Genomic DNA, 21,332 nt, shown 5'->3' with positions numbered 1-21,332 from the left:
GTATTAGTAGGTTGACTCTTGCACGCCCCCAACTGAGGACCTGGCCTCCAATCCAGGGATGTGCCCTGACTGGGCATCAAACTGGTGACCTTCCACCATGTGGGAAGATGCCCAACCCACTGAGCCACACAGGTCAAAGTTCTTCGTATCATTTAAATAGCCTATATTCTTTCTCACTATTGTGTACCTAACTACACATTTCACTGTTGAGAACCTATTAGTGAGTCAATCAATGAATAAGGCAATGGAAAGTAATCCCAGCTACCTGGTTAATTTGTTAGGTTCAGAGGGCTGCTATAATCAGAACACCGAAACTACCAAGATGAATTTTAAGCAATGCTTGTAAAAAACAGTTCTTAGCTTTTGAACATATTCTGTCAATGTAAATAACATGATATTGTTTTTTAGGGTGTATGAAAGCTGGTATGTCCTTTGAACCTGTTCAGTCTACATCTATTGGCTGCCTACCATATGTAAGTCAGTGAAAACCTGTGGGCTAAAGGCGTCACTGTGAGAGAAGAGTATCTTGGACTCTAAAATGATGCCAGATTATCAAGTCATGTTGAGCACCACATCCAAAAATCTTAAATATACTGTTTAGCTACTGTTTTTACCAGAGAATGAATTATTTTCTTTAGGAAAAAAACAGTTCAGAAACTCTAGAATAGTTGCATAAGCAAATACAAATTTATGACTTTGGCGAGAAACCATTTATTACCAAATTTTCCCCAAATCAAATACAGCGCAAAGCACTTACTAGAAGTCATTCCTGGCTGTGGCTGCCCCATGGCAGGTCCTGGATTCATGGAAACTGGCACCATGCCTGCAGCATTTGACAGGTTGCTTTGTTTCTGTAGTCTAGTCCTTCGTTTTTCTTCTAGTTCTTTCTGGATTTTATAGATCTTCTCAGCTAGCAGATGGTAGTATTCCGCCTTTTTGAATTATGAAAATAAAGAAAAAATACAAGATTTATCATTAGGTAACAAAAAATAAAACAAACAAAAGAACGAAGAACAGATTTTAACTTCATTTTTTAAAGAGGTAGGCAGAAGATCATTCCAAATGAGCTTATTTCAGAATGATCATGTGAAAGGCAGCTGTACTATGAATCTACATAGTAAAGCATGACCTCTCAAAGCAGGTTTACAAAGTATGTGCTGGAAATTTAGAGCACACGCAAAGACTATGCTACAAAAAGTGCCGATTTAGAGAAGTTTAAATGATGTGGAAAAACTGCAGTACTACTTGAGATGAAGATACTTTGCAGCTGATTCACCATGTTCTAGTGAAAATAGCACAGAACTGGAAACAGCTCAACGACTTTCTAACTTGACGGAAGGACAACCCAGATAAAGTGCCCCATGAGTGCACTGTATTATTAAGAGGAAAAATGCAAAATTCTTGGTAACATACACTTTAAGAAAGTAAGTTACTTTGTTATCTTAACTATGCACAATGAGAGTAAGACAGGACAGCTAAAGGGTATCTTCTTAAGTATATGCTACTTCATGTACTTCAGAAGATATTTAGTTTATTTAGGAATAAACTAAGCAACCACAACAGGTCCATTTCTGATGTTATACAGAAAAAAACAGGTGCTCACTCGATTATTTGCAGATTCATACATGTCGCCTTCCACTTTCCGGGCATATGCAACTAGGTTTTCCATTCGTCTGTCTTTTAAAGCAGCAGGATCCGGAGTAGGAAATATGGCTTGAACACTAAGAATACAGAATACTATCACTATTATATCACATCAGCTTTCTAATCTCACCACAGAAATGTACAGTACTTTAAACTTTTTGTAATTAATATTTTCTCATTTTTGTACAATGTACAGATTAAATAATATTTTAAAATGAGGGGTAGCATGTGCTCACATATTACTGACCTAAATGAAATTGTCTCTTTGTAGTAAACAAAAAATTTTCCTGATCAGAATGTAAGAAATAACTCCATAAATATATTCTCTGGCCTCTCCCTATGACTCTAATTTGGAGCAAAAAAATCACACTGTGCAATTTGCATAAAGGATGTGGAGAAACCTGACCTCTGTTACAGTATAATAGCCTTCAGATCCTTCTACTCTTTTAAATTTATTCACAGCTTAGTGAAATAAAACTTAACCATCACTATGAGATCTTACAGAATCAAAAACTTGAAGCAGAGGGGGCAAAAATGCACGACCACTCTGCTACGTGTCTTTTGAGCTCTAGCCATTTCCTACAACTGCTGGGCACTAGAGGTGTTTCTAAAGCCTGACAAATGTAATTTCTAGTTGCCGATTTTATCAGTTGGATATCTCATTTTCAGTTGTACAGTACCTGAAGGAATAAATGGAAGTTTAGAAAAATTCTTGATTGAGAAAAAAACCCCCACAAGCATATTTACAATGAAGTCATCAGATGATCAACCCCAAATAATTATCTCTGTTCGTTAACTTAAAAATATGGATGGAATGAATAAAGTAAGTGAAGGGAAAAAAATTTTTTTCTTCAGGAATTAAAAATATTGTGTGCTTTTGGAGTGTAAGCTCTGTAGTCAGTGAAGTCCAAGCTCCATCTTCTTTCTGATATTGGGTACATTATGTTTTTCCACTATTTGCCTTTGCCCTCATTATCCTGAGAAGCACTCTTTAATAAGACAGTGTTTGTGAGGCTGAGTGCTTGGTATATATCAACTTCTCAACAAATAATGCAAACCATTTCACAAAATGTTGATACATGTACTTTTGGAGGATCAGAAGATCATCCTACCAGATTCAACTTGTCAACATAATAAAAGCTTAACAGGATAACAAAAAATAGATTACGGCACCGCCGTAATCTAATGAGATGAGACCTAGTTCTTCATGATTTTTTTAAAGGCAGTGACAGAAAAATGAATAATTTTTAACTCATATATTTACTACTGTTACTAGACAGAACAGATCATACTCCTAACAAATTATAGTGAAAAACTTGAGAAGCAGAGCAATGAAGCAAGACAGCAACAGGAGAGTATATTAGCAACAACAGCCAGGCAATAGAAAAATCAGTAATACTCCTCCTGGGGTTAAGTGCCTGGCAGATTGGAAATATGGTGATGCAGTAACTCCTTATGGATACGGCATGCCTACGATCTTACAGTTTGTGAACAAGATGATTTCGAAGATCCTGAGTAATATCTTCATGCCACTGTTTCCGAATTCCAGTATTGGATGGCTGAGCTGCTGTTGGCATAGGACCCAGAGAGGCCACACCGGCATTTTCATTCATCATCGGGCTTTAAAAAAGGAGCGGTGGAACAGTTTCAGTAGAGTTTACAGGGCAGTGAGGTTTCGTCTGAGTTGAAAGTGATGGCCACAATAGGTTTAACATACCGTGACAAGTCTATTTGCTAAAAGAAGTATGGGAGGAAATAGTGTACATGTGTGTGTTTCTGTGAGGAAAGGTGTCAATCCACAACACTTCACTGTGTGGAGTGGAGGGGGGCGATGTGAGTTTTTAGCAGGCTAAATCTGTGTTATGAGATGATGGTGTCACTTTGACATACCTTATCCCAGGAAAGTCACAGGGCAATGGACTAATTCTTAACACCAGGATAAAACAAACTCATTGTTTAAGTAGCTGCATACTTATAACTTCCTACTGCAATTGGGAAGGTGTAGGTTACCCCAAATAACTGATACAATTTCAAATAGGTTATATAGAAAGCCTGGAAGTATGGATGCAAACATTATGTTTATCTTTATGTATCAAGGATATCTCAAAATTAAAAAAAACTAAAACACTGAAGAAATTTTAATAAGTGTTTGAAAAAATGACATAGCACAAACCAAAATAAAACTTACTTTTGAGAATTTATGGCTGAATGTAACATTGAGTCAGGAAGAAGATTTGATGTTTGAACCCCTACACCTCCGTTTACTCCCATAGGACTAGCATCTAGGTCAAAACAAAAAACAAGATAGAATATTTTAAATACCAGTACAAAAAAACAAATAAAAAAGAGCCACAAAAAGGGGAAAAAAAGAATGAACAAAAAGCTATTAAAGTACTAGAAAAAAATATCGCAAGAAATTTTTACCTTTCAAGACCTCAAACTCAGAAGCCATAAAGATATTAAGAAATTTGAGAAATAATCAACATAAGCAAAGTCAAGAGACAAATGACAAGTCAGGGGAAAAAATACTAGCAGCATATATGATTATTAGCAGTATAACCTAAAATTCAAGAAGATGTACTCTCATAACATGGGAAGGAAGAGGAAAAAAAAAGCCATCTTGTTAAAAGAAAAACAAAAAACCCAAGACATAAAAGAAGGGGGGAACCCTGGCTAGGGTGACTCAGTGGATCTGAGCACAGGCCTAGGAACCAAAGGGTCACCAGTTCAATATTCAGTCAGGACACATGCCTGGGTTGTGGGCCAGGTCAGGTCTCCAGTGGGGTTGCGCCAGAGGCAACCATATATTGATGTTTCTCTCCTTCTTTCTCCCCCTCTTCTAAAATAAATAAATAAAATCTTTAATAAAAAAGTGGTGGTGGGGGGGGTGGGATAAAGTCCATCAACCTTTTGATTCTGAGGTTGGCATTCAATCCAATGAGCCACACCAGCCAGGGCCATTTTTAAAAAATTCCTAACACAATAATTATTTAACAATTCAGCACTATATATCACAAATAATGTATACTTCCTTAAGTTAAAACAACATTACATTTCTGGAATAGTATAAACAATTTTGTTTCCTAATTTAGAATCAAACAATAATGGACAGTAACTGAAGACTATTGCAAACATTAATAGAGAGATGAAAATCAGACTTCACAGGAAAAAAAGCATAACGGATTACTCAGAATCAGGCTATTTTCTAGTTAAAGAACTTATCACTATGATCAATTTTAGAATAAAAGTCACAGTATTAAAAACATAAAAAGCGATTAAAAATTTAAGAAGTCAGTATCTATTTAAACAAAATGGACTGAATGTTCAATTGCCTAACAGAAAAGCGACAATCATAGAACAAGGCTCCTTTACCACAGACTTAGAAGGAAAAAAAACCCCACAGCCCAATTAGGCGATTGCAACACTGTTCACTGGCTCAGTCACATCATGGGAAGGTTAGGCAAGCAGGTGCACCCAGTACACCATTTCAAAAGGCACACTGTTTCTGCTGCCAGACAGGTTGTATGCGGAACTCTACACTAACAACATCCACACTCATTACTACACATTTCAAACCAAAAGAGTACTTCAAGCCAAAACATAATTTCTTTGCACAGTTTAAAATAGCAAAAAAGCCCTGGATAGTGTGGTTCAGAGGACTGAGCACCAGCCTGTGAACTGCAAGGTCGCCAGTTTGATTCCCAGTGAGGGCACATGCCTGGGTTGCGGGCCAGATCCCTCCTGCCCCAGTTAGGGGCGTGTGAGAGGCAACCAATCAATGTTTCTTTCCCTCTCTCTAAAAATAAATAATAAAACCTTAAAATAGTGAAGTAAAAACAAACCAACAAAAAAACTCAAAACTAAACCAACAAAACAACTGGAAACCTAAATGTCCACTTGTTATACATTTTTTTAATATAACAAAGTACTATAGAACTAAAAAGGTAATACTGGTTATGGAAAGTGATATATGTATGACCCTATTATGCTGAAGAAAGTCTGTTATAGCCCCGGCCAGGTAACTCAGTTGGTTACAGTGTCATCCTTGACACGCCAAGGTTGTGGGTTTCATCCCCAGTCAGGGCACACACAAGAATCTTTCAATGACTGCATAACTTAATAGAATGACAAATTGATGTCTCCCCCCCACCCCACAAAAAAGCAGTAAGAAAAAGAAATAGTCTGTTACAGAATAACATATGTGAGGAAAAAAGAGGAAAAGAACACATGGGATCCCATTTCTAGAAATTAAAGTCACATATGCATAAAAGGATTTAAAAGGATATAAACCAGTAGCAGTTGCCTCTACTATATGGATTACAAGGGGCCTACAATCTTTTAAAAATTACTCCAAAAATTAATCACGTAACAAAAAAATTAAAGGGGAGAGACAAAAATAGGTATACACACAGAGAGACTAAAATAACCTAAGCAGACAATCCTGTATTTTATATGGTATAGACAGGCACAACCAATATCACATCGATCACTAGGAAAACACAAACTTACTAATGTTGCTCATGGACCGTATGCCTTGGGGAGACTGCCCAGACTGCTGATTCTGCTGGTTCTTTGCCTGTACCTGGGGCTGTGTCGGCATCTGATTTACTTGATAGGGCAGTCCAAGGGCTGCGTAGGCTCTTTCTATAGAGCTGGGGTCAATCTGACTAACAGTGCTTAAACTGGGTGTAGACTGCTGACCAACTCCTAGAGAGCTAGTATTTCCAAGTCCAACGGGTGCTCCAGTCAGGATTGCTACAGAAGACAAAAGAAATGGTATTACAACATTAAAAGTGGTTAAAAAAAAAGACCAACATATTTAAATGAATTTTTAAAACCATAAGAACTACTGCTTCGTGAGATATCTCTGTACATGCATCTTTTTTTCCATTATTTCCCTGAAATAAATTTCTAGATATAAAACCGAACGGTGAAAGGGAATCATTGGCATGGAAAGTCTTTTGATCCAAAATACCCAAAAGCCTTTCTACAAGCAGAATCAGCGTCCTTAGCAACAGTGTATTAATGCCTCAGAGCCATACCAATGCCAACACTAGGAAGCATTATTTCTGCCAACATGAAGGGAGAGATGGTACTTCATTTCCTACTTTAACAGTGAACTTTTTGACTTCTGGCCAAGATGGAAGCGTAGGTGGAAACACTGTGCCCCCTCTCACAACTAAATTTAAAAACAGCAAAGTTTTAGAAACAAAAACGCAGCCAAAACAGTGAAAATTGAACTGTACGGAAATCTGACAACAAACCACCCAGCCAGACTGGTAAGGGGGGCGGAGTCAGCGGCAGAGCGGGGTCGGGCTGGAAAGATCTTTCGGTCCCACCGACCCAGGAGTGGAGGCGGTTGGCAGATCCCAGGCGTGGGGTGGCGATGGGAGGGCTCAGGGCAGCTGGCTAACTGCGGTCACACATTCGCGCACAGATAAACCAAGCAAAGGAGCGAACAGTGAGACAAATCGCTTGAGCTAGGGCCGCAGTGATGGGAATTAGAGCCTGAAAGCACCAACTGAAAAGACTTTCTCGGGGTCAAGGGGCAGGGAGAGGCTCCCAGGCTCACAGAGAGTTCATTGGAGAGACCCACAGGGTCCTGGAGAGTACACGGGCCCATACACCTGGGAACTGGCACCAGAGGGGGCCAAAAATCTGAGAGAGAGTGGAGCAGAGCAAAGCGCCATTTTTTCCCCTCTCTGACCCCTCCCCCACATACAGCGTCACAACCCAGCATCTGGGTCGCCTGGCCCTGGTGAACACCTAAGGCTCCGCCCCTCATACATAACAGGTGTGAACAGACCAAACATTATGACTCAAGAACAGCTCAAAGCCCCAGAGCCTATAATTCTAAGTGACCACGAAATAGCCAACCTATCAGTTGCACAGTTCAAAACACTGGTGATCAGGATGCTCACAGAATTGGCTGATTTTAGCCACAAATTAGAAGACTATATGAAGGCTAAACTGATTAAAATGAAGGGAAATGCACAGGAAACCAATAGTGATGGAAAGGAAACTGGGACTCAAATCAAGGGGGTGGACCAGAAGGAAGAAAGAAACAACCAGCCCTGGCTGGTGTAGCTCAGTGGATTGAGCGCGGGCCTGCGAACTACATGATCGCAGTTTGATTCCCAGTCAGGGCACATTTATGGGTTGCAGGCCAGTTCCCAGCGGGGACTCAAGAGAGGCAACCATACATTGGTATTTCTCTCCTTCTCTCCTTTCCTTCCCCCCTTAGGATAAATAAATAAAATCTTTAAAAAATGTAAAAAAAGAAAAAAAGAAAAAAAGAAACAACCAAACAGAAAAGAAGGAAAAAACAAGAAGTCAAAAAAAATGAAAGGAGAGGCGTAGGAACCTACGGGACATCTTTAAACATTCCAACATCCGAATTATAGGGGTACCAGAAGGGGAAGAGGAACAGCCACAAGTGGAAAACTTATTTGAACAAATAATCAAGGAGAACTTCCCCAGTCTGGCAAAGGAAATAGACTTCTGGGAAATCCAGGAGGCTCAGAGAGTCCCAAAGAAGTTGGACCCAAGAAGGAACACACCGAGGCACATCATAATTACATTAGCCAAGACTAAAATGAAGGAGAGAATCCTAGAAGCAGCAAGAGATAAGAGGACAGTCACCTACAAAGGAGTTCCCATCAGACCATCAGCAGATTTCTCAAAAGAGACCTTACAGGCAAGAAGGAGCTGGAAAGAAGAATTCCAAGTCATAAAATCCAAAGACCTATATCCAAGATTGCTCTATCCAGCAAAACTTTCATTTAGAATGGAAGGGCAGATAAAGTGCTTCTCAGATAAGGTCAAATTCAAGGAGTTCATCATCACCAAGCCCTTATTATATGAAATGCTAAAGGGACTTATATAAGAAAAAGAAGATGAAAAATATGAACAGTGAAAGGACAGCAAACTCACAGCTATTAACAACACCTAAAACAAAAGCAAACCAAGAGGACAGCTAGATTAGGAGCAGAACCATAGAAATGAAGATCGCATGGAGGGTTAGCAACAGGGGAGTGGGAGGAGGAGAAGGGGGGGAGAAGATACAGAAAATAAGTAGCATAGACGGTAAGTAGGAAATAGACAGGGGGGAGGGCAGGAATACTATGGGAAATACAGAATCTAAAGAACTTGTGACACATGGACATGAATGAAAGGGGGGGAATGATGGGGGAGGGGTGTGCAGGGTGGAGGGGAATAAAGGGGGGGATGGGACAACAATGGGGTAATGGCATAATCAATGAAATATATTTAAAAACAAACAAACAAACAAAAAACCAGTGAACTTTTTGGCATTTCCTCCCTCTAATGAATGGTCTGTTTCCTAGTCTCAATTTTCTATTGGGCTATGTATGACTTCTTCATTATTTATCAAGTTAAAATGCTTTCCACATGCTGCATATGTATTTCCAAATTTAACTTTCAATCTCAAGTGCTTAATGTTTAGATTCTAGAGCAGAGATGTGATAGCTGCACTTAAATCTTCCTACTTTTTACTTGTCTTTTCTACATGTTATTTTATATAATAAGCAATGTAATAAGTAATATATTATTTTATGTATTAATTCTAACCTCAATAATATGAAATTAATGAGAACTAGGTAACTAATGGGAGGAGGAGAAGGGGGGGAGAAGATACAGAAAATAAGTAGCATAGACGGTAAATAGGAAATAGACAGGGGGGAGGGTAACTAGGGAGAATGGTAAGTAGGCAGGTTACAGGAACTTCACAAAATCAAATTCTTTAAATCCCACCAACTTGCACTGGGTAGAATCTAAGAATCCTTTTGCTATAAAAGCTTCAAAAGATTTAATCACGGCTCTGGCCAAGTAACTCAGTTGGTTAGACCACTGTCTCCATACACTAAGGTTATAGTTCAATCCCTGGTCAGGGCACATACAACAAGCAACCAATGATTGCATAAATGAGTGGAACAACAAAGAGATGCAACTGTTTGTCTCTCTTGAAAATCAAATTTTAAAAATCATGAAAAAAAGACTTAATAACTTACACTGTTGATTTCTCTTATCCCCAGCATTTTTAAGGGGGAGACACACAGGACAATCATGCCTTGTACAGTTCTTCCAGTGTGAAATGATTTGTCGAGAAGATGCACAGTGTGCCACTAAAAAGAAGAAAAATTACTTTTTTGTCTCCAAACGCAGGTTACATTTTTACATTAATCTCAGCCAACTTACTGATCACTTAACAAGTGCCACAGATTGTAACAGCACTACAGGGCAGCTATTAGGACTCGTGTTTTATAGTTGAGAAAACAGGTAAAAAGGTGGTAATTTGCACAAAGTTTAAGTCCCAAAGCGGGATTTAAACTCAAGCACTCTGGTTCCAGAGCCCATATTTTCATCACCAAGCTGTGCAGTCTACTTTATTCCATAAAAACAGATTTTTAACAACTCCACAAATACATGAATTGTATTAAGTCAGATAATACTGTCTAGTATTGGGCTACATGACAGTTAGCCCAATTCGGTCACATTTAAAGTATGCTCTGCCGGGGCAAATCAAACTCGGTGAGAATCATCACGAAAAGCAAGTGCTTTAAAACTTTCTTCTCCTACCATATTCCTAGTCAGGCACACACAAAATGATACTCAAAAGAATATCCTACTACAGAGGAAGACATGATTAGTAAAGGAGTCTCAAACGCAGTTGCTCCTATTTTCTCTCTTCTCTGATATAAATATTAATTGCTGATCACACACACCCTCCGAGCTCACTCACCTTGGCAGGACTTGCCCGACTGGCAGTGTGTCATATGATTTAGGACGTTCTTCATGGTGCGACAGTGGGGAAGGTTGCACTGCCGCACTTCGCCGTTAGCCTGCTCCCGGCGCTGGCACTTGTGTGCATGCAAAAGGAGGACGAGCTGCTGCTGGATGAGTTTGCGCTTCTCTGGATCAGCAGTGTGGGCTCCGGAACCCATCCCTTGGGCTACTGGAGTCACAAGCCCCGGCTGCTGGACCTGAGGGGCCTGCTGTTGGCCCTAAGGGAGGAAACAATAAAGATCCACATAATGTTAGGTGTCACAATCTGCTGACTCTTTAATAAATATGAACCTAGACATTTTCAATTAAAACCTTTAAAGACAGTCTATTCTAAGCCAGACTCAATTTTTGACACAGGAGATTCCAAAATAAATAACTGGTACTCCTACCATTGAGAAAGACAATGTAATAAGAAAACTAAGTACTTACATTACCAAAGATATAGTAAAAAAAATGTGTAATACAGAGAGAACAGAAGAAAAGAGAAGACGTGGTAAAACTCCAGTGGGGCAGGGAAAGGCAAAGAGTCTATAGTAAAGAACAGGTTAAAGGAAGGTTCTGAAGAACAAAGGAGCTTCTTGGGAAACAGGATCTTTTAGGCGGGTGAAAATTAGCTTTTAGAAACTCTGGAAGAGTATTGTTTTTCCAATAAAAAACCATTTCTGGAGACAGAGATGCCATGTTGTATTTGTCTTTTATAGCCATTGCCTCACTTCCTAGAGTACCTAATACAGGTAATTCAATAAACACATGACAAAAAGCAAAACACTAAGACATCTGAAGGAGAAATAATATTCCTATAGGACACTTTTTTACAACTAGAAAGTTTTATTTTAGAAAAATAGCAATGTTTAGAAATGCTGCAGATTTTTCCACAACAAAAATGGCTGTTTAAAACAATGGGTAACTTTTGAGAGGGAAGTTCCTTCTGTGCACACCATCAGATTCAGATCAGCAGTTATATTCATTAGGAATTGCAAAAAAGGTTCCACTTTCCTATCCTACACACATGCTCAAAAAAGCAGAAGCTGTGTACCACAGCAGACCCCAAAACTTCCATTGCAGCAACCCCATTTGCTATTTGGACCAGCACCCTTACTGATCAGTATCACAGGTGACAAAATACCTCATGAACTGGAGGGAGGGTATCAGCCTCCTTAATCACGGGGGCCATCCATTACATTGTACTGTTTACAGTAGAAGGAATGAAAGTTTGAAGACAAAATTGCAGACAGATTACTACCTACCATGTTGGGCATTCCTCCACCAGGAACTGCCTTTTTGTCCATTGCAAATGGAGATAAGCTATTTGGTAGAACAGACTTTGCTGGAATCTGGAGACCAAGGCCACCGGCTCCAATCTGTTGTCCAGAATTTTGAGTGTATGGTGAACCATAAGGATTAGGGTTGTTCATCATTCCCATCTAAGAATAAGAAACAAAAAACTTACATCTTATTCCTCATATTTACAGAACATTATTATTCCTTTTATACTTCTTAAATTATAAAGAAAAAAATTTTTAGTTGCATTCTCAGATTTATTTTAATGGCATTTTTTTAAAATAATTTTTTTATTTAATTCTTGTTCAAGTACAGCTTTCTGTCTTATATTCCCAACCCTGCCCACCCCCAGCCCCATGCTCCCCGCCTCCCTCCCATTTCCACCCCCCACCCTTAGTTATTGTCCATGTGTCCTTTATACTTGTTCGTGTGAGTCCGTCCCCTTTTCCCCTATGATTCTCTCCCCTCTGGACCCTGTCAGCCTGTTTCGTAATTGAGTGTCATTGGTCATATTTTGCTTGCTTGTTTGTTTTGTTTAGATCCCTGTTAACAGTATAAAGAAAAATTTAAAGGAAATCCTGTACATGTGAACAGACTGTAGAGTATGCTCACGAAAATGCATTTTTTAGATTAAGATCTATGAGCCCTGGCCGGTATAGCTCAGTGGATTGATCCCGGGCCTGCGAACCACACAACTGCCGTTCGATTCCCAGCCAGGGCACATGCCTGGGTTGCAGGCCAGTTCCCAGCAGAGGACTCATGAGAGGCAACCATACATTGATATTTCTGTCCTTCTCTCCTTCCCTTCCCCTCTAAAAATAAATAAATCAAATCTTAAAAAAAAAAAAAAAGATTAAGATCTATGAACTTCCAGTACAGTAAAATTTACAGAGCTATATTCTGTAAATATTCGACATAAATGGGCTTTGGAAAAACTTACAAGCATCTTCATTTAGCTATAACTGCTAAGCAAGGTTTGCCATTCACCTCCACTTTTAATGCATTAAATGCACAAACTATGTGGCTTAATGAATTCAACTCAGTAACTAATCTAATTCTTAAACATACGAAGTTTGATACATCAAAGCATCTGAACGCTTACTTATTACAGACATTTCATTTATATAAAAGGTAGAAACTGGTAGATTGGTGGTATATCTTTTTTAAAGATTTTATTTATTTTCAGAGATAGTGGAAGGGAAGGAGAAAGAGAGGGAGAGAAACATCAACGTGGGAGAGAAACGTAAGTTGGTTGTCTCTTGCATGCACCCAACTGGGGACCTGGTCTGCAACCCAGGCACGTGCCCTGACAGGGAACTGAGCCAGCAACCTCCTGGTTCACAGGCCAGCACTCAATCCACTGAGCCATAACAGTCAGGTCGGATATATCCTTTTTTATTTCGTTACATGGTGGCACCATGATTAAAAAATTTTTTGAACCTGAATCCCTTACACAGAGCATGTAGACTTCAGAGTCCTCACCATTTCCTGCTCTCTTAAACCTAGCTTTTATATTATGAAATTACTTGGTTGGCTCTTAAATTTGACTTTCTTTGCAACCCCTATGGACGTGAAAAAGAAGCCCCTTCCCACAGTGTGTATATTAAGTCCACCTGGAGCCATCATACTGTATAATGAGTAACTGAAACAGAGTATTAATTATTTAAGAGCCAAATGTTTTGGTGATAACAATGATGCAAGCAACTTACAGTTCTGCTCTTCCATATAAGATCCCACTGTAAGCCCATCATTGCCTACTAGAAATACAGAGCAAGCACTAAGGATACTACAGCAATTATCCAATTAAAAGGAGTCATACAAGATTTTAATCCTTCACAGTTGGGTCTAATTTCATCAAAGGGTCCTTCAAATTCTACCTCCACACACCTGACTCCAAATCCTTCCCATGTATTTATCCATGGCCACTGTCACTGTCTTAATTCCAAGCCCCTCATTGCAGCCTATGTAGACCGCCTGACATGTTTTATTGCCTTCTGTCCTCATGCACTCAATTCAAGGTGTACCAGTGTTTCGTGGTGTGCATGAGGCCTGACTACTTACTTCTCCATGGTACCCAATTTCCCATACCCAGTAACTTGCAAATCTGAGAGCATCATACTTCTTAAATCTCCAGTATTTGCCTTAAGCTTTTCCTTTTTGCTAAAACTAGACAGTGGTTTATCTTTCTTTCCTATCTGACTCCTGAATGTTAACCTATAAAGAAAATCAGCCCTAGCCAGGTAGCTCAGTCGGTGAGAGCGTTGTACCAAGTTTGGGGGTTCAATCCTCGGTTAAGGCACATGCAAGAATCAACCGATGCATGTGTAAATGAGTGGAATATCAAATTGATATTTCTTTGTCCTTTTTTCTCTCTCCCTCAAAAAAAAATCAATTAAAAAATTTTAAAGGAAATTAAAGTCAAGCTCACAAAGAGGAAGTACAACTTTCATTTTTTTGTTTAAGCAGCTATAGATTCTAGTCATCCTTTAAAATACATTTCAGAAGTTACTACCTGTGTGAAGCATCTGTTTATTGTCCTAAACAGCTAAAGAGCTCCCTTTCTACCCTGATACAAATGTTCATGTCTTTATTTATAATACAACTTAGGTAATGAAATAATCTGTTAAAACACATGCCTTTATTCCCAGACCACACACAAAAGGGGAAGAACCTTAACTTAATTCATCTTTGTAGCACCATCACCCTAAATCTGATTGACAAGAGCTTGTTAACTCAGGAAAACAGAAATTATAAAAGTCACAAAATAAACTGCATAAACCTCTATAAATAAAATTCAGTTCTTTAAATCATATGCAGTTATCTTTATCTTGCAAATTTATATGAATATGATGGCTTTATCAGTTCAAAGGTTTGCCTATACTGGAAAGGCAAATTCATAAAGAAAAAAATTAAAGTACATTCACATTTTCCAGATGATACTGGAGACTAGGAGTTAAAGTAACTTGCCAAGCTCTCTAATGATGAAAGGAAATGAGACTGAGGCAAGTGGCATGGCTTGGGTGAAAGCATAAGAGAACTGGGCAGCCTAAATGAAAAGCATCCAGAGTAAAAACTTATTCATTCAGCCTCCAATAATTGAAATTTCCTAAGTGTATCTGGCTAGTAAGATAGTAGGAACAATCAAATGTAGAACAGGCACCTATGCAAGTTCATTTTAAAAAAAGATTTTATTTGTTTTTAGAGAGTGGGGAAGAGAGAGGGAGAGAAACATCAGTGTTTGGTCACCTCTAGTATGTCCCCCACTGGGGACCCAGCCCACAACCCAGACATGTGCCCTGACTGGGAATCGAACCAGCAACCTTTTGGTTCGCAGGTTGTACTCAATCCACTGAGCCACACCTGCCAGGACAAGTTCATATTTCTCTTAGTAGTTTCTAATGTAGCTGGCTGCAAGTGCTGCTGCTATGTATGCTTTTAAAACACAAATATTTAGCCCTGGCTGGTGTGGATCAGTGGACTGAGCACCAGCCTGGGAACCAAAGGGTCACTGGTCAATTCCTAGTCGGGGCACATGCCTGGGTTGCAGGCCAGGTCCCCAGTTGGAGGGAGCATGAGAGGCAACCACACATTGATGTTTCTCTCCCTCTCTTTCTCCCTCCCTTCTTCCCTTCTGTCTAGAATAAATATTTTTAAAGAGAAAACTAAAATACAAATATTTATACTAACATACTTCCAACAATATGCACTTACACCTGGGGGAGTTATATTTTGCTGTTTCTTATTAGCATGGAAATTCATGAGAGACATAAAATGAAAGCCATTCTATCACAGAACCTGCATGACGGGCCATAAAAGATCAATAGACAGTAAGTTATGATTTCAAGAGTCCATTATTAACATAAATAAAATGCTGGGATTTATAACCTGTCTTAATGTCTCTTGTTAATGAGCATTATGTTTTTATTCAAATACTACATCCCAAGAGAATCTGGTCCATCACATTTGTTCCTAAAGTCACTGCATTGCCTGTCTATGCCAACTGAGTTTCAATCAATTCCTGACATTGCTTGCTCCCTCGATCACAACATATTACCAAGTTCACTGTCTAGCAGACTGACCTCAAATGGACTGCAGTAACTACTCATCCGTTGGCAGTACTCATTCTCAACACTTCTCATGATTCAGACCAACTGACTCAGGATTGGGTTTTACTGTCTCCCTCAAAGTTCAGCTGCCAGTGTTTGAACCACTCCCCCACAAATACAATAAGGGAATATACCATATTTAATTTCTGCCATACTGTAATCATTTGATCATGTTCTTCCTTTTGTAGATAACATGATCCAGTTGTCCAACTACCCACCACCTACCCAGAGTACAACAAAACAGATAACCACCTAAACTGACAAGGCAAAGGACCAGGATGCCACTGTTCTAGACAGCTGAAACAAAGACGACCTACAGTGAATTATTTTTTCTTTCTTTTAAAAATAAATCTTGCTCTACAGGTTGTTTCTAAGTTTTCAATATAGTAAAAGCAAAAACTGGGGAAACAAAGGAACATAAAGACACATGATAGCAAGAACCACTAACAAAAAAAGAATGCCCAAAATATAACGAATATAACAGTTCCCAGTTCAGGGCACATGCCTGGGTTGCAGGCCAGTTCCCAGTGGGGGATGCACAAGAGGCAACCACGTATTGATGTTTCTCTCCCCCTCTCCTTCCTCACTAAAGATAAATAAATAAAGTCTTTAAGAAATAAAATAAAGTATTTTTTAAAAGCAGTAAAAAATAAAAATAAAAATAAAAAAATAAAGCGTAACAATTTAGGAACACCTAACAGAGAAAAAATTCTTTTTCTTTTTAAAGATTTTATTTATTTTTAGAGAGGAGAAGGGAGGGAGAAAGAGGGAGAGAAATATCAATGTGTGGTTGCCTCTCACACACCCCCTACTGGGGAACCTGGCCTGCAACCCAGGCAAGTGCCCTGATTGGGAATTGAACAGAACTTTCGGTTTGCAGACAGGCACTCAACCCACTGAGCCACACTAGCCAGGGTGAGAAAAAAATCCTTTAGTAAGACTTGTAGGCATTAAAGTAATACAAACAGTAACACAATACATGCAACTTTAAGATTCACCAAACAGCAAAAAATTAAATTACGTTCAGACATCTCCTACTGCGTACCAGATTCAATAAATGCATCCAATTTAAACACTAGGCACTATGTTAAGCACTAGGGGTATGCTGATAAACAAGGAACGCTAATATCTCAGAACCTACACCAAACCCTACACATTATTTTTCAGACCCATTCCCAGCTTTCCTATACCACTGCCTTAGTTTAGGCAGCCTCGTCACCTCAGGAGGGACTGTTCCTTGTAAATTGATGCTGCACACCTAAAACCACATCCATCCATTGTAAATGTGGCCCTAAGACCCTCCTATTTAAAACCCAGCAGAGTATGCCCCTGTCTTTCTCTTTAACATGGACTCTTCCTCCCCGTCTTACACTTCATACCCCTGTAACTGGTCCTTCCTATCTGCTTTCCTCTTTGCCTATCCAAAGACACCCAAGTTCTAAAACAGCAATGCAACACACCAACCACTGCTCTTGCTTTAAAACTTTATAGGTTAAGTGCTCTTTAACATCACTGCCAAAGACCATCACAAACTTATGTTAATTTTAAAAAAGCTCAAAAACTGACATCATTAGCTCCTACCCCCTCTCAACATGTTTTTAAGACGGAAAATGAAGGAGCCCTGGGTGGTGTGGCTCACTGGATTGAGTGCCAGCCTGCAAACAAAAGGCTACCAATTTGACTCCTGGTCAGGGCAGATGTCAGGGTTGCAGGTTCAGTTCCTAGCTGGGGCGCACGCAAGAGGCAACCAACTAATGTTTTTCTCCCTCCCTTCCCCTTCTAAAAATAAATGAGTTTTTTAAAAAAAAGAGGAAGGAAAAGGGGGATTATTCCTAAGGCCAATACTCATTTGAAAACAGTTCAATTTCTTTCTTTTAACATCATCAGTCATAAAGCATACAAAATTTGGATATGAATCTATCCAGGTACCAAGTGACACACACCTCTTTAGCCTGTGAGGTAACTAGAGTCCGAGGAAAGGGGGTAGGAGTGTTCTTTCCCCCTAGGTCTAGGACTACAGAATAATAAGTAAGGATGTTCCCAGATGATGTCTGTGAAAGGTCCAGGGAACACTTAAGGCAAAATTGTAGAAAACACTGGCTGCTGCTTTTATAGACCCCAGCCCAGCAATGATCAAAGTCTTAGACTAAAGTCTAAGTCAGTCAGGAACCCTACTGCAGCAACCCTAAACACCTTGTGTTTGTCTTCAGCTGTGGAAGTTTCATTAATACATGATTTATATACTACAGCGATGAAAAATGTGGACTTTTGATTTAGAAAACAAGTTCTCTACAACACCGCCCCACTGACTTTGTTTCCTCACATGCACAATGGAAATAAAACTTTCAATTCACCAGGTTGATGTCAGCATTGATGGTCCTAACATATATTAAATACCTACTCAGGAGATCCTTAAGCATTTGGAGACAAACATTAATCTAGGTAAAATGATACTGCTTGATATTGTCACTTAGTAATAGTTTGAATCTTGTCATCTTAACTATAAGCTATTTCAGATTTATTTTGTATTGATTTCTGCAAAAAACTAAAAACTCCAGAATATTAATGAACATTTCTTGAATAAAAAGTCCTTAGTTCCAGAGAAAGTAAATCTTCCTTCAAATTTATAATATTAACACAGTGAAGTCTCTACTAGTAGCATCCCCGTATCCTTAGTCAACTTGCTGCTGATGTAGTACGCCGCTTTTTTCTCAGCCACTGGTGCTGAAAGCTAGGCCTCTAAAAGACTGTAGCACAACCAGATGATGTAGTTTTTACTTCTCTCCTGTGCCATAAAAATGTTTTAACATCATCACAAAATGGGAACCACAATAATATTAAAAACTTGTTGCTACTACTATCACCACTACACTGGCACGTGCTCACTACATGCCACTGATGAAGACATTAGTTTAACTCATTTAGTTCTCCAACAATTCTACGAGATAGGTTACACCTACTCTTAACTATTTGCATTCCACAGATGGGAAAACAGAGATACAGCAAGCAACTTGCCCAATGTAATGTAGCTACTGTATCAGTGGCTGAGTCCATTTTCAACCCAGAAAGTGGTGCTCCATAGCCCACACTATTTGTCATGACGCTTTTATCAATTAATTTCATTTCTTCTTTCATACATAAAAGACAGCTATTAAAAAAAGAATTTTCAAAACTTATTTCTTTTGTCACCAGCGTTTCTTAGGAGACAGGTACAATTTCTTATGAAATGATTTAAATAAGAGAGTGAAATGATTTAACCAACAAGCTTTGGGAAACACAGCTACAGAGGGGGAGGGTTGTGGTAGAGTTCAGATTCTAACCCAGGTAGGATGGTCTGAAATCTGTGCACTCATTTAAAACAAGCAAGTATTTTAACAATAAAGTTTTATACTTAAATACCCCCTTTCTGTGAAAATAAAGCTCCTTGGGGTAAGGAATTCTGTCTGTTTTGTTCACTGTATACATCCAGTTCCAAACACTGTTGGGGCATGAAATCTGTGATTTCGATTATAAATAAACAGCGCCCCACTCCTAACCTAGGCATTCTCCCAGTGAGCCTCAGCCTTACTTTTTTTTTTTTCCATAGCACTTATTTGGAATACTATAAATTTACATCTTATGTGAAACACTAGAGAGTAAATTCCAGGAATTAAGTTTATTCACTGCCCTATCTTCAGCACCAAAGTTAGGACCTGATAAATATCTGATCAATCAGTGAAGATCTACTGTCCGTCATCCCTCTTCTCCCCAGAGAATGTGAACATCAGGAGGGCAGGGACTTTTCACAACTAAGTTCCTAGGAACTAAAAGAGGCACCTAATAAGTATTTTACCTTGTTTGTGGTTTTCACTCCCAATAGTTTAAGTAAACCACATTAACACAGCAATATAAAAGTACCAGAAAGGGAGAATGTACAGCACAGGCAGAGATGCCAAACAGGACCTTTCCTAAGTTCAATGTCAACACTCCTTATTGTGTAGTACAAAAACTTTTAAGGGCTTTCATACATCCACAAGTGACCCTAGTCCCCACACTCCTGATTTGGGCCTGACTATTAATTTCATCCTTGATAGCTTACCATTATGATTCTCAGGAGTAAAGAAGTTTTAGTATCTGCTCAGATTATTCCTCTTACGGAGAAAACTTGCTTTTGACACCATGTAAAAATCTTAACCATCTCAAATAACACCTTTCAAGCAAAGCCATCTCTTTCATTCAATAAATATTTACTAAGTACATGACAAGCAGTGTCATCTATAGTGGCATCATTTTAGAAAACAGGAATAAAGTATACAGGAAAAGTATGACAGAATGAGCATCAAAAATGTGTTTATTAATGTCTTAATTATATAGAGTACACATTTTTAAAGTTTTAAAAAAATATATGTAGCATTTTCTAATTAATGAAACTCAAGAAAGTAGGCCTTGGAACACCTGGAATGTTAACTTAGGTTTCATAATAAACTACCGTATTTTGCCGTGTATAATGTGCACTCCGCCTTCCCCAAATTTTTGAGAATAAGGATGAACATCATTATACATTGGTAGTACTAATTCCATATCTACATAAATGTTTTAAATTCTTTTATTTATGCTAACGTGTTAAAAGTACAACTCTAGATAGCAGTAACAATATCCGTATTTTCAAAAATAAATGCTAAAATTCCTTTATAATACCAAAACAATAACAAAACAAGTTTCTAAATATAAATGAAAAGTTGAATTAAAAAATTAAAACACCCCCCCCCCCGAAAAGTCTGGGCCAAAAAATGCAGGCGAGGTGTGCGTTATACATAGCAAAATACAGTACTGCACCTGTATTTCCATCAACTAATAAGGAAAAACAACATTAAGAAAATCCTGTAATAAATAGCTATCTGTTAAAAACTAGGGACGTTCAAAGCAGTGGTGACAAATATAGTCTATCTGAAGAGAGTATAATGCCAGCTATGTCAAAGCTGTATTTCTTAAAAAGATTTTTTTTTATTTATTTATTGGAGAGAGGGGAGGGAGAAAAGACATGGAGAGAAACATCAATGTGTGGCCGACTCTCACATGTGCCCCCCACTGGGGACCTGGCCTACAATCCAGGCATGTGCCCTGACTGGGAATCGAACCAGTGACCCTTTGGTTCACAAGCTGGCACTCAATCCACTGAGCCACACCAGCCAAAGCTCAAAACAGTATTTTTATAGGAAGGCTAAAGTGGCCTTAGAAGTAATATGAAAATTTTCTAATATTGTTCCAGAGATAACAGGAATTAGCTGACAATCATCTGGAACAAAATGCGAAGGTATACATACAACACTACTCAGTTGTGTAAAATGTTTTACTTGAATTTAGTATGAGTTCAAAAAATTTATGACAATACAGCAGATCCTTGGCATAAAATGTGGCTAATGCTACAGTGTAAGAAGATTAAATACGAATAAAAGTAAATAAATAAATAGCTGACCTCAGCCCTCTCTATAACAATGGAACACTCACTCAAACAGA

At 38.7% G+C, this 21,332-nt stretch overlaps 1 protein-coding gene across 2 annotated transcripts in view; it reads right to left on the bottom strand.

Annotated features, from left to right (window-relative positions):
- EP300 (EP300 lysine acetyltransferase) overlaps positions 1-21,332 on the bottom strand; it is a 72,188-nt gene that overhangs the window by 34,638 nt on the left and 16,218 nt on the right. For both annotated transcript variants that reach the window (XM_037068433.1, XM_037068434.1), the window contains exons 3-10: positions 11,697-11,873; positions 10,406-10,667; positions 9,675-9,788; positions 6,154-6,399; positions 3,833-3,926; positions 3,127-3,264; positions 1,604-1,721; positions 758-932 (exon numbers count right to left, since the gene is read on the bottom strand). In XM_037068433.1, the coding sequence (XP_036924328.1) occupies positions 758-932; positions 1,604-1,721; positions 3,127-3,264; positions 3,833-3,926; positions 6,154-6,399; positions 9,675-9,788; positions 10,406-10,667; positions 11,697-11,873 (1,324 nt within the window). The remainder of the gene's footprint in view (positions 1-757; positions 933-1,603; positions 1,722-3,126; positions 3,265-3,832; positions 3,927-6,153; positions 6,400-9,674; positions 9,789-10,405; positions 10,668-11,696; positions 11,874-21,332) is intronic.

Source organism: Sturnira hondurensis, unplaced genomic scaffold, assembly GCF_014824575.4.
Source record: "Sturnira hondurensis isolate 20B ecotype Veracruz unplaced genomic scaffold, ASM1482457v3 Scaffold0017436, whole genome shotgun sequence".
NCBI classification, from domain to species: domain Eukaryota; kingdom Metazoa; phylum Chordata; class Mammalia; order Chiroptera; family Phyllostomidae; genus Sturnira; species Sturnira hondurensis.
Note: the sequence above shows the minus strand (reverse complement) of the source record. Positions and strands in the feature narration are given on the sequence as shown.